This window comes from Durio zibethinus, chromosome 3 (genome assembly GCF_047325235.1).
Source record: "Durio zibethinus cultivar Kanyao isolate XHJ-2024 chromosome 3, ASM4732523v1, whole genome shotgun sequence".
Classification (NCBI taxonomy): Eukaryota; Viridiplantae; Streptophyta; class Magnoliopsida; order Malvales; family Malvaceae; genus Durio; species Durio zibethinus.
In genome coordinates, this window is record NC_143164.1 from 5,886,879 (window position 1) to 5,902,806 (window position 15,928).

At 30.2% G+C, this 15,928-nt stretch overlaps 1 protein-coding gene and 1 pseudogene across 1 annotated transcript; one reads left to right on the forward strand and one right to left on the reverse strand.

Annotated features, from left to right (window-relative positions):
• Positions 1-1,169: 1,169 nt before the first annotated feature.
• On the reverse strand, positions 1,170-2,944 carry LOC111291017 (protein PHOSPHATE-INDUCED 1-like). Its single transcript, XM_022882592.2, has one exon. It carries the CDS (start codon positions 2,266-2,268, stop codon positions 1,309-1,311), a length of 960 nt encoding a protein of 319 aa, XP_022738327.2. The 5' UTR covers positions 2,269-2,944; the 3' UTR covers positions 1,170-1,308.
• A 4,475-nt stretch (positions 2,945-7,419) lies between these two features.
• Positions 7,420-9,081, forward strand: LOC111301499 (protein PHOSPHATE-INDUCED 1-like; annotated as a pseudogene).
• Positions 9,082-15,928: the final 6,847 nt, after the last annotated feature.

Consider the following 15,928-nt stretch of genomic DNA (forward strand, 5'->3'; position numbering starts at 1 on the left):
AATCCAACAAATTGTTTTCTTTTTTTTTTACATTTTCTTAATAAAAACAAATAAAGCTTACTAATTTATTCATAATGGAAGTAAATTTGTTATGTTAATTTATTTACCACGTCTCAAACCAATATTAGGATTTTTGGAATTTTTAAAATTTAGTTTTGAAAAAAAAAATTATTATATAAGTTTACTAAATTATAATAAAAAGTCATGTGATCTATGGATTGAATATTCAATATTTAATTTTGGTAATAACCGAACATACTAAATTATGCACGTTATTCATGGTAAAGACATGCACATAATCTAAATTGTTAAGGTTAACTATTTTTAGTGGAGTGGTTACAATTCATTCCAAAATATTGATGGTAGGCTTATATATATACCATTTGATTTCTTCTACTTTCTAGCTAGACTTCACGAAATTGCTCGCCTGGATGCTAGAAATTTACCAGTCTTCTATCATGCATGCTCTGGGTAGAAAATTTCCACTCATTGCAGCTAAAGCACAAGGTAAGCTTTATCTCTTTTATTCATCTGCAGTTCTGAACAACTGCAGACAGACTTCTCCCAATCGAAGAGGTGATTCTATCTGGTACAACAAAATGCATGCATTTTTTGGGTATGATAAAATTCAGTTGAACTACTTCAAACATGGTTCTAGGCAAAGATATTATTAATCCTTTCTGCTTCGAATTTCATCATTCCCAGATCAAAGTGCAGTTTTCCTTGAAATTTTCCCTTCATATTGAGCTTTTTTAACGTTTAAACTAAAACATGTGTATCATGAATAAAGCAGCATCTGTTTTCATTTCCCTTATTCCAGGACAAGGCAAAAAGACAAATTTTAGGACAAGATATGTAGGCAGAAAAGCACTTGTGTTTTTGTGAACAAGTGTCTACAACAATTTTGCTAAAATAAATGTCTATAATTGCTTGAAAAAGACCATTGTTCCTAGTAGGGTCCCATTCTTGCTGGCAATTGGGGGGCTTTTTTCACTTGACATTCTAATATCATACACTTGCCTAGATTATTGACCAAATCTCAATATCAATTGTATGAAAAAAGAAAAAAAAAAAAAAAAGCAAGGTAAGTAAAACTGTGGGAATGCTAAAAAAATTACAGTTAATCAGCTGATTAGAGAGATTCACCGTGTAAAATAAACAGTCCCATCTGAAACTCGAAAGTAATAAGAATTGCCAATTCTGAAAAAGCAAACCAAAGTAGTTTGCTTAACAAATAAAAGAATTACATCATTTTATAAACCGCGTACATTATGCTAACACTAATTTGCTAATCACTGCTTCATATTGTTAGACCAAAGTTGAACAAGATGATGTAGACGGATCATATAAAGCAGGAAGCAAGTATTTCCTTCCATTGTCACCATGAGCATTGTAGCTAGCACCAGTTGTTGGGTCTACCAGTAGGTTTCCTGCATAACCTGGATAAGCCCCTTTACCATAAATTCCAGGACAAGCTGATGAAGCTTCCAATGGTGCCTCAGCTGGGCCCTGGAAGTAACCATTTCCAAAAGGGTTCGTGACAGTCCCGGCAAAGAGGCTAGCCAAGTTGATCACCATGCCGTCAAGACCCACATTGTTGTTTGGTGCAATCAAAGGTGGGTTTTGTGGTCCGTAGACGGGCTGGTGGAATGGCCAGGCACATTGACCAGGGCACTGGGTCTGTGAGTTACCAACCCAGATGTAAGCGAATTTGGAGTACCTCTTGGCCTTGATGTGACCATTGTTTGAGCCCGAGGCAGACCCATGAGTCCCACATTGGCTCATGCAAAACCCTTCAACAGCAACATCAGATGCTGTCAAGACAACGTTAATGGCATTGCTTTGATCACCCTTTGCGGCCAATTCAACAATTTGTTTGTTTTTGAGTGACTTCCCAAGTGAGTAGTTCTCATAAAGAATCTGTTTTCCCAAAGACAGGGAAAGAGAGGATTTCTTGGAGGTGAGGTGATAGTATTTCTCCGTGGTTTTCCACCACTGGGCAACTGACGGTTGGTTGTTTACAGATGGTATAGTAGACGAAAGAGAGGTGACAAAATCAGAGATAATAGTCCTCTCGGAGGGCTTGAACTTGCCATACCAAATCAGATTGACTGTAATTTTGCCCGAAAGGAGAGGGCCGTTGTGGTATGTCAAGAGCTGAGGCTGGTCTTGAACCACTTCACTCAGCTTCCTTCCAGCCAAAGAGATTTGAAAAAATGAGATCACGAGGAAAATTTGTAGGACACTTTGAGTAACAAAAGAAGCCATTTCTGATTTTCTGACCAAAATATCAAAGATGCTTTGAAATTGGAGGGTATCAAATCAAGCTGAAATCGCTTTGAGTTTTGAGTTGTGGATTTGAGAGAGTGGAAATGGGTACATATATAGAGGCCTGAAAACGAGTTTATTTATTGAATTAACAAAAAATGATTTCGGGGTTAAGTGAAGTTAGCGAACCTGCAGAGAAACAGACAATAAATATAAAGCTCGTGAAAAGAGACTCAACGATTCAACCAAACCAAGTTTTCCCTGTCCGCTAACCAGGTCATTTGATTACACCCACCAATCAAATACGGCAGTGGAGCCAAGGTGCGTGTATCCAAGTTTCTTGGGGGAGTGAGCGACGTCTTCTGTAAAGGCATGACAGCTTAGTCACAGTAAGCCTAACGTTTTATTGACCAAAACAACCTTGTATTTTTAGTACATTATGGAACATGAGAAGGGCAAATGCTGGAAAATGAAAGCAAATATACGTTATGGAAGACAGGCTGGAGTTAGCAGTCACCGAGTGGGTAAAGCCTGGGTATCCTAGGTGAAGTGGCTCTTTAGAAAAAGCGATTAGTTAATACGCTTAGCTGGATCGAGCTAACGCGAGCCAAGGTACAGCTGCGGACTTGCAGTGGTTCACCAGGGCTAGCCATTGCCAGCCAACCCTTTTCCTTCCTTTTGAAAGAAAAAAAACAAAAGACCGTACTCGTGTACCTCGTTTTCGCAAGCCAATTTGCAGGCAAACGTTGGTTTTGGTTTTCGAGTTTGAATTTCAAAATTTAAAAGGCACTTAAAAAAGAAAGTTGAGACTGTGAAAGTGGTGGGGATGTAACAAGAACTTCTTTTTTAATGTAATAAATACTCCCTTCCTAATATATTTTTGCTTTATTTATTTTTTGAGTATAACGAATTAATTTTGATATTATTTTTAATAAAATAATAAAATTAAAAATAAAATTTAAGTTTCAATAATTTCAAAATATATTTTTAAAAATTTAATTTAATGCTCTTTTTAAGTGTGGCAGTTCAAGATTAATTTAATTGTGTATATTTTCCTATACAATAAATAGACCAGATTCAAGGGTATTGACCAACGTAAAAAAAAATGACTATCTATGCCTAAATTCAGGAGCTTAATTGAACATTATCCAAAACCAAGCAAGAAGTCACGAGGCTGCATGCTAATTTGTAAAGTATGATAATTACTTAGATTACATGATTATATTATATTATATTATCTTATAAATGCAATATGAAAATTATATTATCTTATAATAATAATAATCTTTTGTTGAATTGCTTGCCTACGAGTCTACTTACAATGCCCTTTAAGTCCCGAAATACTAAAAACATAAAACTAGTACTGCTGCGTCTCATAAGGATTCTCATATACCAACTGCCTTGTTGCATAATTTTTTTTTTTGAAAATATATTATAACTTGTAAATATTAAAATTATTGAATATTATTTTCAAAAAATAATTATATGAATTAATTAGGTTAAAATTTATTATTTATATTTTTTCAAAGATGTCATAGATGGTCTAAAAATACTAATTAATTTTTATATTCCAAAATTCTAAGTTTTGAGAATCTAAGCCTTATGCAATTCAAAAACTAATTAACCATGATCATGATCATAAAACTAAAGTTCAAGTTTAATGTTTATTACATGAAATCGTTGACTAAATTTCATGTCTTATATCATATTGATTTTCTTTGTCTACAATATGGATGGTTTGTATAGCTGTGTTTGTCTCCATGTTTCCCAAAAAATGTGGGTTTTTTCTAGGAGATATTAGTTTCAACATTCAACAACAATCATAAATTTGAAGCATTTGTTGATGAGTCCGAGATGAGATGGCCGATTTCCTTTTTGCATTATACCAAATCTTGCAGCTGTAAGGGATCATAATTTTTGGATCCAGCTGCTTTGACACTAAATGCTGACCAAGCAAACGTGAACATGTTCATAGATGTAGTCATATAGAAGATAAAAAAATCCCTACATGCAAATCATGGATATGATACTGAATATTAATGTTGGTCTGAGTGTCATATGCTCCCCTTTTTCCTAGCCGCCTTCATCTATTATATTCATGCAATTTATGAGCTGAATTTAGCTGTACAAGACTTCGGAAACCAGCATTTTGAGATGCTCCAAAGTCAATAATCACACCTTCGGGGAAGGATGGCAGTAGAGCCTAGAGTCCCAGACTAACAAATGATAATGTCAACTCTGCCATTTTTCCCGCTTGAGTCTATGACCGATAGGCTGCGCCAACAATTAAACACTGGGAATTTGTTGCCCTTTGCGTTTTTTGGGATAATAATAATCGTTGATTCGGATCAAATAATTCAATTCGAATTTTTTATATTATATAATATTATAAAAATTTAAAATTTAATTTAATTTTGAAGTAAATTAAATTAAAATTTATCAATTTAGTTGAATTTGATTTATTAATTTTTAATTTTTATATATTATTTTAATATAAAATATTAATATATTTAAATAAATTTTAATAAAAAATATTATTTTTAATTTAAAAATATAAAATTTATATAAATTAAAATATATATAATTCAATTTGATTTTATTTTTTGTTAATTTTTTATCTCTTAAACTAAATTTAATATATACATTTAATATTCAAATTTGATTTAAATCAAATAAAAATTAATTTAAATTAAATTAAATATTATAATTTTAAATCTATTTAAAAATTTTTCTTTTTTATTCTTTTCAGATTTTTTGATTTTTTTTTCTCATCCCTATCTCTAGCCGTGGTATCCATTCATATTTTATGTTTATTATAAACTTTAAAAAAGTTATTACCACCGCAGCTAGGATTGCATATTCATTGACAGTCCATGCTTTTGCTGCTGGACATTAATTTTTTTTATTCATTACCCTCGAAGAAATCTGTGAGTGGGTAGTATCATATTCAGTTTGCAGCTCACCCACCTTGGATGCCGACATGTAGCAGCATCCGATAAAGCTCCAGCAAAGCATCCAGCCTGTCTGAAGGCTGATGAGCTTGCTTTGTTCCCATACTTTCAAACATGGTCACCCAAAACTTTGAATACTTCAAACCAGCAAGAGTGATGCTTGGAAACTCCAACTTAAATATCAAATTGTGATGCTCATCTATTATGCAGACGTGCAAATACTACTATTATTCAATAAAAACTATCAAACACACGATCAAGTTAAGCCAAGATTGTTGTTTTGTCGACCAAGATGGCAATTTGAATTAAGTAATTAGATCGTATTTAAAATTGTCATCTGGATTAATGATACTGAAAAATCAAAACGGTGGATCTCAGTTGATAATTTACAAGACGGAAAACAAATACAACCATGAGAGAGATGGAAAAAGATAATGATCATTCAATAATCAAATCAATTAAAGCGAAAAAAGAGTACACAGAAAATTGATGACCCTGCCTTATATGAAGGGTAATCTAGTGAAAATGTGGTGGGTTTAAAATTTAATGATGCAACCTCTTCTGGTGTAATTTTTCCCAGAACACTTACGGTAAAAGATTGGGACGGTGTGTTTTATTGATTTCTCATTCACTATATATGCTTATCTAAGCTAGTACCTAAGCTGTGGCTTCTGAGATTTAATATTTACATGCCTGCGCGCATTGACTGCGTAAAATAATTGTGAAAGACTGGGAGGTCGAGAGATTTCATTTATTTGATGGTTGGTCATTGTTTCCGATGATTAAGTTTGATAAAGAGTGCTTTTATTCTCGCCCTATTTTTATTTTCTTTTTTTTTTCAAAATATCTTTAAATTAAATTATTTAATTACTTTTTTCATCTCAATTTTAAAAGTTTCTGAATATAAATATCAATGATTATATAACTTCCTTAATACCAGGCTTGTGTATTTGGTAAATTATATAATTATTGGATATTGATATATAATTTAGAATATGTATAACCTATAAATTATATAATTTATCGAATTTTTTCATCTAGTAAATTTTTTTAAAAAAAAATGTTACATTTAAAATCTAGAGTTTTCAATAAAACCCATCTCATCAATGTCATTTTAATCTAAAAATGAACTATTTATTTAATTTTTTGAAATTCCAAAAAAACTTAAAAATTCAATTGAAGAAAAAAATCTTGTATTTTTTAAAAATTTTCGTAATATTGTAAAGAAAAATATGATTTAATTTAAATAATTATAAACTCATTTAGGAATTGATAAACAAATATAATAATTTTAATAGAAAGAGCGCACATGTAAGTTTTTTAATTTTTTCTTAATTTTAACGATGTAAAGGAAAATTTTTAAAACTTTTTGAATACGTGAATTGGAAAACTTCTAAAAGTTTTTGAATTTGTAAAGTTATTAAATTTGCAAATCTAAAAATTTTAAAAATGATTAATTTGAAAAATATAAATAAAAAGATTTTTAAAAAGAAGTGTGAAGAAAAAAATAAAAGTACAAATAACTGAAAGTACAAGCTCCCTTTGATAAAATGTTCGGTGAACCTCTCGCGATACTAGGCATGGCACCCGACCCCTACAAAGCATGGGAGTGGAGGGCTCTGCTTCTAATTCTTATAGTTCAGTTTGAGCAACCAAATGTTCTGGAATCCACTGATGTAACAGACCACTGCACTTTTGGGCTTTTGGCTGTGGACAAACGAATTAAAATATGAAGCTACGTACCCGCATTCACATAGATGGGCATAAAGATTCTTTCGCACAGAACGGTGCAGCCACCTACAACACCCATACAAAATTTAATTCAACCACAAAGTGGACAATTCTACAAAATTTATAAACATAAATTAACTGATTTTAATTACTCATCCATGACCTTGAGAGCCAAATGAAGCAGGGTATTTGAGCTCTAAGATCAAAGAAGATGGCATTAGATTAAATGATTTAATTTAATTTGTAAGAGACCCACAACAATTAATCCGGTCAATGGGCAGAAAGATATTTTTATCTATTAAAATTTTAAATGCACCAAACCAATATGGGAGAGTCCAGAAGAAAAAAATTAAACCCAAACAAATCTCGAAAGATCCTTGGTCATATTAAAAAAAAAATTTGTACGAGTTATGTATGTGGGAGGATCAGATTGCACATTTTGAGTACTGAATTCAAAATTTATTCTTTTATATAAAAGTTAGCTAGAGTTTGAATGATGACAGCGTTTGGAATGATAACTCAGTTCAATGTAAGATTGAGGGAACCGTTTCAACAACAATAACAAGATAAGAGCATCGATCCAAGAAAAACTCTAAAACTAAAGTGAATCGAAATGCGAGACAACCTATTGAAGAGCTTTAAAACACATGCTGCCCATAGCTCCAACTCATTGTTCAATCAAATACTATGTATTTTGGTAGCTGTGAATTCGATGCAAGCATTTATCTAACTCTACTAATCTCCATGCATATCAAATGCTTAAAAAAAATGAAGGGCAGATTCCTGGCCAGATGTCTCCCTCTCTCTCTCTCTCTCTCTCTCTCTCTCTCATCGTATCGTTTTTCTCAGTTCTCGTGATCTCTGCATTTTAACTGCGTAGTTGCCAATGAAAGCTACCTCGTAACCCCTACCGCTTTCTCAGTGCATGTACCAACTCACCTATAAATCCCCCCTCAACTTGTATCCCCATATTAAATTCAAGCTTGCAATTTATGAATCTTTCAATATCTGGGTACCTAATTTTTAAGTCTTTGAAATGGGTTTCTATCAGATGGCCAAAACAATCCCTCTTGTTATTGCAGTTATTTACCTAAGCTTAGCTAATGTTTGTCTTGGAGCAAGAAAGCTAACCTCTCTATACCAATCACCACCCATGGCAATGACTTATCACAGAGGGGCCATTGCTTGAAGGAAATGTTCATGTCTCCATTGTTTGGTATGGTGACTTCTCACCACCACAGAAATCCATCATTGCTGATTTTCTCCTCTCTCTCATCCACAAAAGGAACAGTTGGGTCCCTCCTTTGCAAAACCATTAGTCTCTCATTGGTGGAATACTACCCAAACTTACACGAAAAGAGCTAGCAAAAAAGATGCTCGTATTGTTTTGGCATACCAAGTCACTGATAGGAACTGCTCCCTCGGCAAAATTCTGAAACAGTATCAAATTTCCAGGCTGGCTAGTCGAGTCCACTCGAAACCTGGTGGATTAATTCTGGTCCTTACAGCCAAAGACGTGGCAGTCGAAGGCTTTTGCATAAGTAACTGCGGGTTTCATAGCTCAAACGCCAAGGAAAAATCTGTCTTTATCTGGGTTGGAAACTCTGTTAATCAATGCTTATACCAGCCAATTTACGGATCACAAACTGAGCCACTTGGTGCCCCCAACGGAGACGTGGGTGCGGACGGCATGATCATAAACATAGCTAGTCTAATGGCTGGGGCTGTGACAAATCCGTACGGAAATGGCTATTTCCTGGGCTCGGATGGCGCTCAGCTTGAAGCAGCATCGGCCTGCTCGGAACTGTACGGTAAAGGGCGTACCCTGGTTATGCCGGAGAGCTGTTAGTGGATCGAACCACTGGTGCTAGCTACAATGCCCAAGGTGTCAATGGAAGGAAGTACTTGTTACCTGCATTGTTTTGACCCTGTTACTTCTCAGTGTTCAACGCTTGTGTGAGAGGGATTTAGTTTGTATTGTATATTAATCTGTTGTTATATATATTTGTACATAAATTTTATATTTTTTTCTTCATTAAAAAAACTCTTTTCTTTTATATGAAAATTATGATTAAATTTGTGAGAAAATAAAAGGATAATTAGAACTACATCTATTGTGATTCCAATTTTTAAAGACCATCCCAAGCTTTCAGAGGAGGAGACAGTTATACCTCCGTGGATTGCTTCCTAATTAGCCACAGTCGAACCGGACCCAGTGATTGATCGACCATCTGGTTGGCCAAGACGACAACTTACCTCCAGACTGCAGAAAGCATATGCAAACACTTTGGTTAACCAAAGCCAACGAACTTAAGAACATAGCAAGAAAGAAGCAACAAAATTTACCAATTACCAGCATAAAGCCAATGATCAAGGCCTCATTGGTAATGTTCCTCAGCTTTGCCCGTATCAACTACCAACACAACTTCTTTCACTGCTCAATGGTAATTATCGTTTTTTATGTTTTTTTTTTTTTTCTGTCAAATTTGCAAACACAAAAATGAGGCTGATGGGTTTTGAAAAATAATTTTTCCTTGATTGAATAATTGTTCTATATATATCTCCTGCTTTTCCTGACCTCCAAAGTTAGTGCTGAGGAATGTGAATTATTTGGATGAAATGCTAATATACACGCCTTTGAAACTGCGAGCAAACTTAGGATCAATTTAGATAAACAGTTAAATTAATTCCAAGGAAATTAAAACTACGGTGAAGATTATTGTAATTACGATTTAAAAAAAAAATCCCACAAGACCTTTCAAGTCTAGTGAAATTTTTGAGCCATATTTAATAAAACTCACCGCACTGATTTCAACGTTTGGATTTCACTTAACTGCACGTCTTAGAGCCAAATCCACCCTTAGATCCCTAAACTTAGGTGGACTACCACATGGTGATTTCCCCTTTTAACTTTGGGCTTCTATCTAATGGATCTTCCCCCGATAAATATTGGAGTCTACTTTTCTAAGCCCCAGACAGCTCTTAAAAGACGGACCCAGGCCCCATTACAAGCCCTACAAGAAAAATGTTGAAAGATGAACTTGAGAATAATTTAACAATAAAATTACTCAATTGCCCATATATATTCTGCATTTAATTCTCCTATGCACTTACAACGGTCTAATAATTAGAATTTAAAGACTTTTGGCAAATCTTAGGGAAGAAAGGTAGGAATATGTATTAGATAACAGAGAGTTCTCATTTTATAATCTAACATCGAATAAATTTCTCAATATGTACACATAATTTAGATATATATTTAATGGTAAAACCAATCGATTTATTTTTTTATTGAAAATCCATCCATTCATAGATGTGTAGTTAAATTCAAAATTGACTGACGAATAAGTTGTTGCCGTGTCAAACAAACATATGATTGGACCCATATAAACATAAGAAAATTTTGAATTTTCCAAAAGGAATTTCAATTGTTAAGAAATTCACTGTGGAAAGTGGAGATTGCATAATGAACTTGCATTATTTTAGTTGCCTAAATCATCACGAATGACAATTTTTTCAACGAGTACTTGTTGAAAAATGCAAGGAAAATTCAGACTAGGAAAAGGATTAGAGACACTATGGAAGAGTATATAGCTTTTTTTTTTTTTTTAATGAAAAATACCAAATTACATCATATGAAACACCTTCGGGTAAAGAGCAGTCCAAGATATAATCACTACGTAATTGACAACTATGGCTGGCTAAACTATTAGATTCACGGCACAAGGATGCCAATGCTTTATTATTTCTCCTTTCAATTAGCTTTATATTTAAAGTTTATATTTGATACATTATTACTATATATATTTTATACATTATCAATCAATCATAAATCGATAATTTATTAATAAATAAAGTTAAAAATTTTAAAACCCTTTAAAATAAATGTCAATGAATTAGCATTTAATTACTTAAAGATTTTTGGAAATATTTTTTAACATTTTTTGTTTTAAAAAATAAAGAAAAGAAAAAATGAATTGAATTTTTTAATGAAATAGGGATTTATGCGATAGGCTTCATAGATAATTGAGAAACTTCATTATTAGATGCAAGCAATTTTGAAAATATTTTTAAATTAAGTGATTATTCATTGCTTTTTTGCTTTTATCATTTTGGGATTTGAGTTTTTCTGATAAAACTTTTACACATTTGAGCCATTGATTTCTGATTTGTTTTAAATATTGAGCTATGGAATTTTTAAATTATTTAGTCAGATTAAGGTTTTGTTCACCTGACCTATTGCTTTTTTTTTTTTTTTTAATTGGCAAAGAAATATCGAAATATAAATTTGAAGCATTGTGACGATAATGGTGATATATATTTCAATTAAAAAAAAATTACTGGTATTAGAAGGTTTTTGTTAAAGCATGAAAGATATGGTAATGTTTTTCAATCATATTTTAAGCTTTTTGAAAGTTTCTAAAGAAATCCAACAATATTCAACAAAAAAATCCCATTTCTATTAATATTTTTTTTCTTTCTTTCAATTTTCTCTGCAGTTGAAAGATGTAAAAAAAAGAAAGTTCAACCTAAAAAACCCTTAATTCCTCATATAATTTTTTTGTCTAATTAAATGCATAACTTATTGGTATTTATTTTCAAGGTTTTTCAAATTTGAAATTTTGCTTATTAATGAAGTGTTAATTTCCAGTTGATTGATAGCATATAAGATATATATATTATCAATATATTAAATATAAACTCCTATATCTAACGTTATATTTGGCGCATAGGATGATAGATAAAATAGAATAGTAATCATTTACTATCATATTTGATTTATATTTTAAAAAAATAAGATTACAATGAGAATTAATTATTTTCTTGAGATTATTAAATTTTTCAAAAGTGAAAATGATTATTTTTAATTCATGGAATTGAATTTACTGATGTATTTGGTACGTAAAATTATGATAATATATGATAAAATAATATTATGAATATGATTAGATTAAATAATATCATCTTATCTTATATTTAATATGTGCAAAGATTAAAATATGATAATTTATTTATTGATCAAAATTATCTTTTCTCAAAATTTATATAATTTAAATTATTGTGTAATTTTTAAGATTATAATAAAACATGTAAATTCAATCACATTGATTAAAAATAATCCTCTTCGTTTTGAGAGGATTGAATCATTTTATACCAAAATGATGATTAATTTTGTTGTAATTATATTTCTTTTAGATACAAATCAAATATAATATAAAATGATTATATTTCTTATCTTATCTATTATCTTATGCATCAAATATGATCTATATGTTCTGTTATACAATATATCAATAATTTATATTATATAAATTTAAAGAAAAATAATTTTGATAAATAAATAAAATTATCTTATTTTAATTTTTACATATATTAAATATAAAATAAAATAATATTATTTAATTTAATTCTATTTATAATATTATTTTATTATAATATTACACCCTAAACACACTTTAAGAGTTAAATACCTCTTAAATCAATTTTTTTTATATATATTTATCAATCAATATAGGTGCACCTTTGGAACACAATTATTTACATAATAAAATGCATGGATGGAAGTTAGAACATACAATCATTTTTTTCCGACCTTAAATAATTCTTCATAATTAGTTCACTCACCATATGTGGTTTATAGAATCTCATCTTGGTTAATAAGGTTAAAAGAAAAAAAAAAAACTAAATAAATAAAGCTGAAATATAAAATTACAATATATGGCAGATATTTTGCTTCTGTCTATGCATTTAATCTGTGTCAGTCAGTGCCTAAGAAAATAATACATGAAAAATGGAAGGAGTCAAAGAGATAAGGCAGTTCTTTTATTACCTTTTTTTTTTTTTTTTCGCCGAACGTGCAAAATGTTTGCCTATAATAAGCCGATGGAGCTCATAGTGGGCCATTCACAATCAATAACGAGGCATGTGCTATAGTTCATCGGCATATGAAACTTCTTTCCTCAATTATTGTCTTGGTTTGAAAGATTTTCCCTTGTGAAAGGAAGAGATAAAATATTATTGTATTAGTGTTCATTAATCCAAAAAAGAAAAATAAAAACAGTGTTAGATTACTAGATGACAACTTTTGTCGACTAGAAAAATCAATATCAATAATGAAGAGCATTGTACATTTTCATGATCAATGTTAGTTGAAAGCAAAGGCGATAACAAAATCAAAACTCATGAAAATGGCTAAAAACAAATAAAGATCTCATGTATCAATCAAATCTGCAAGGAGACCCACAACTTGAACTCGAAAGGCAGCTTCACTGTCAGCACATGTTCAAAGCACCAAATTCAAGAAATAAACAGTGATAGAGTCGTAAGTCTGTCGAAGAAGAAGCATCGGCTGCCGCCTTTAAACATTATAAGGGTCTCTTTGCGTATGAATTTAAATTTGGGTCTGGAACACCGCCAAATAATAGTGTGGACGGAAGACAAATAGTGGTTCAATCAGAAGGATAAATTCATTGATTGCGTTACTGTATTTTATTTTATTTTTTTTCCTTGTCTTTTTTTTGGGTGACCGAAGACTGATCAAATCGTTGCGTTATCTAACCGTTGGATAGACGTTTACGCTGTTATCAGCAGAGATATTTGATGGCCAAAGATAGGATTAGAACTGTTGCGTCGACGGTTTGTCCAAAGGCCAAAAGCCACCGCAAAGTCAATGCTGCGTTGCCAATGCTCACGTGGAAAGACTCGTTTATAAATTGCTTTTGCGTCGCTTTTGGCACGCAAACGGGGTTAGCCGTAAGGTGTCAGCCTGACTAAAAAGACCGTATTCAATTAAATAATCCAGTTAAAGTGTAACGAAGAATTAATCAATCATATAAAAAATAATAATTTAATATAATTTAATCTACCGACTTATATTTATGAATAAAAAATATTAATTATAAAAAATTATAAATATATAATTAAATTAATTATTTATTTAATATTCATAAAATTTTTCAATTTTTTTTAATTTACAAAATATTTTCAACTCAAATAAATATATATTTATATATATTTATATATCATATCTATTTAAAATATCTCTTTTTTTTTAATCTACTCAAATGTACACCTTCACAAAACATTAATCACCTTCTATAAAATAAAATCTTACAATTTTTTATATATTTTTTATACTTAATACTATAAAAATTTTACTTATTTATAAATATATAAAATTACTTATTAAAAATTATTTTTCTCTTAATTTTTTTATAATTTTTTTATCTATCAAATAATATTTAATTAATTTTAAATAAATCTTTTATAATAGACCAATTTTAAATTTATCACAATGATAGGTTTCTGTCTCTGTTTAGTCACGTTGGAGGCTTACTAGTTTGATATTACCTAACCTTTATTAAATTTAAATATTTTTTATTTTATATTCAAAATAAACTCCATCAATTATTATTAGCTATTTTTAATTTGAATATTTTATCAATGTTGATAAACCAACAAAGAAAAAAGATAAAGTAACAGAGACCAAGTCGCGTCTATATTATTTGAGAACATAATGGTTTAGATGATTAGTGCTGTAAATATAAAAAATATAACAATCTGATTTAACTCGCCTAAGAACTATTGAAATGGCGACTGTTGGGGGTTATTTGAGCATAATCAAACTTGCCATTTGGGGTAATATTATTTTATAACTTACAAATATGTACATAGCAAAAGCATTTTCTTGACACTATAGCCAAAATATTCAACTTGCTCATTTTTCATTTACTCAATTACAAAAGGAAAAACAAAGTTTTGAAAGAAACAAAAAAAAACCCACTTTTTAAGCATCAACCTAAATCGACAAACACAAAGTAAACATAATACTTAATAATGATGGAGAGTTTAATATTTTAATAATAAATAAATGATTGTTGATAGATTATATCTTATTTTTAAAATAAAATTTTTTAATTTGAATAAATATTTCAAACATTTACTGTTAAATAAATATATTTAAATATTTTTTTTTAAAAAAATAAATAAATATATTAATAATGCATGACACTAGGCTACAATTAATAGTGGCTGCTATCATCAAAATGGGAAATAGATGTACTTATTTATCAGCTATCAGTGTACCATTGCGTCTGTAAGGGGGCAAAGTCCTGGATAAGAAAGTAAAGTATTTGGATTTTCACAGTCCATTTTTTACCGTTTTGTGGTATTACTGCACCTTTACTTACAAAATTCGATTATAATATAAAAAATGAAAGAAATCAATTACTTTTCATTAAAAAAAAATCACATATATTATAAAACCTAATCAAATTAATTACAGAACAATTGAGGGCTGATCCGCATAGCAATTAATTATTAAGACTAATCTCTTACATTAGTATTTCTAAATTCTAATTAATATATAACAATTCATTAATGAGACATTTGAAAAAATATGCGAGGTTTTATTCCTTATTACATAGATTGAATAATTTAATGGTGCAATTACAATATTAGAAGACTATTGGTTCACTTGATAGCACGGTGGGTGAGACTCCTTCCGTGTTATGATATTGTTTATGAAAATTTATAAAAATTTAATCATAAAACGTAATTATATATATATATTATGAATTGAAAAGTATATGATTTGAATTTATAATTTATTTTAATGAGAATTATGATTTTAAAAAATTGAAAAATTTAGATTCAATGTATAACCGATTTCTTGGACATGCAGCACCAATTTATTCAACAAATTTGACAAAATTAAGATTATCTCCATTATTTTACTAGCAAATCCTTTTCAAACATGACGATTATTGACTTGGTTATTTAACATTTAATAACAATATTTTATTCCTTTGGTAATAAATATTTTGGTTTAGAAAATACTAATTAATGGAGATGAGACAACCCTATTTCCTAACAATATTTCCTCATTTACTTGAGTCCTTTTGTATTAATTTTTTTTTGTTTATATTTTATTAAAGAAAAAATTAATTAAGATTATTTTATATTTAAAATTATCAAAA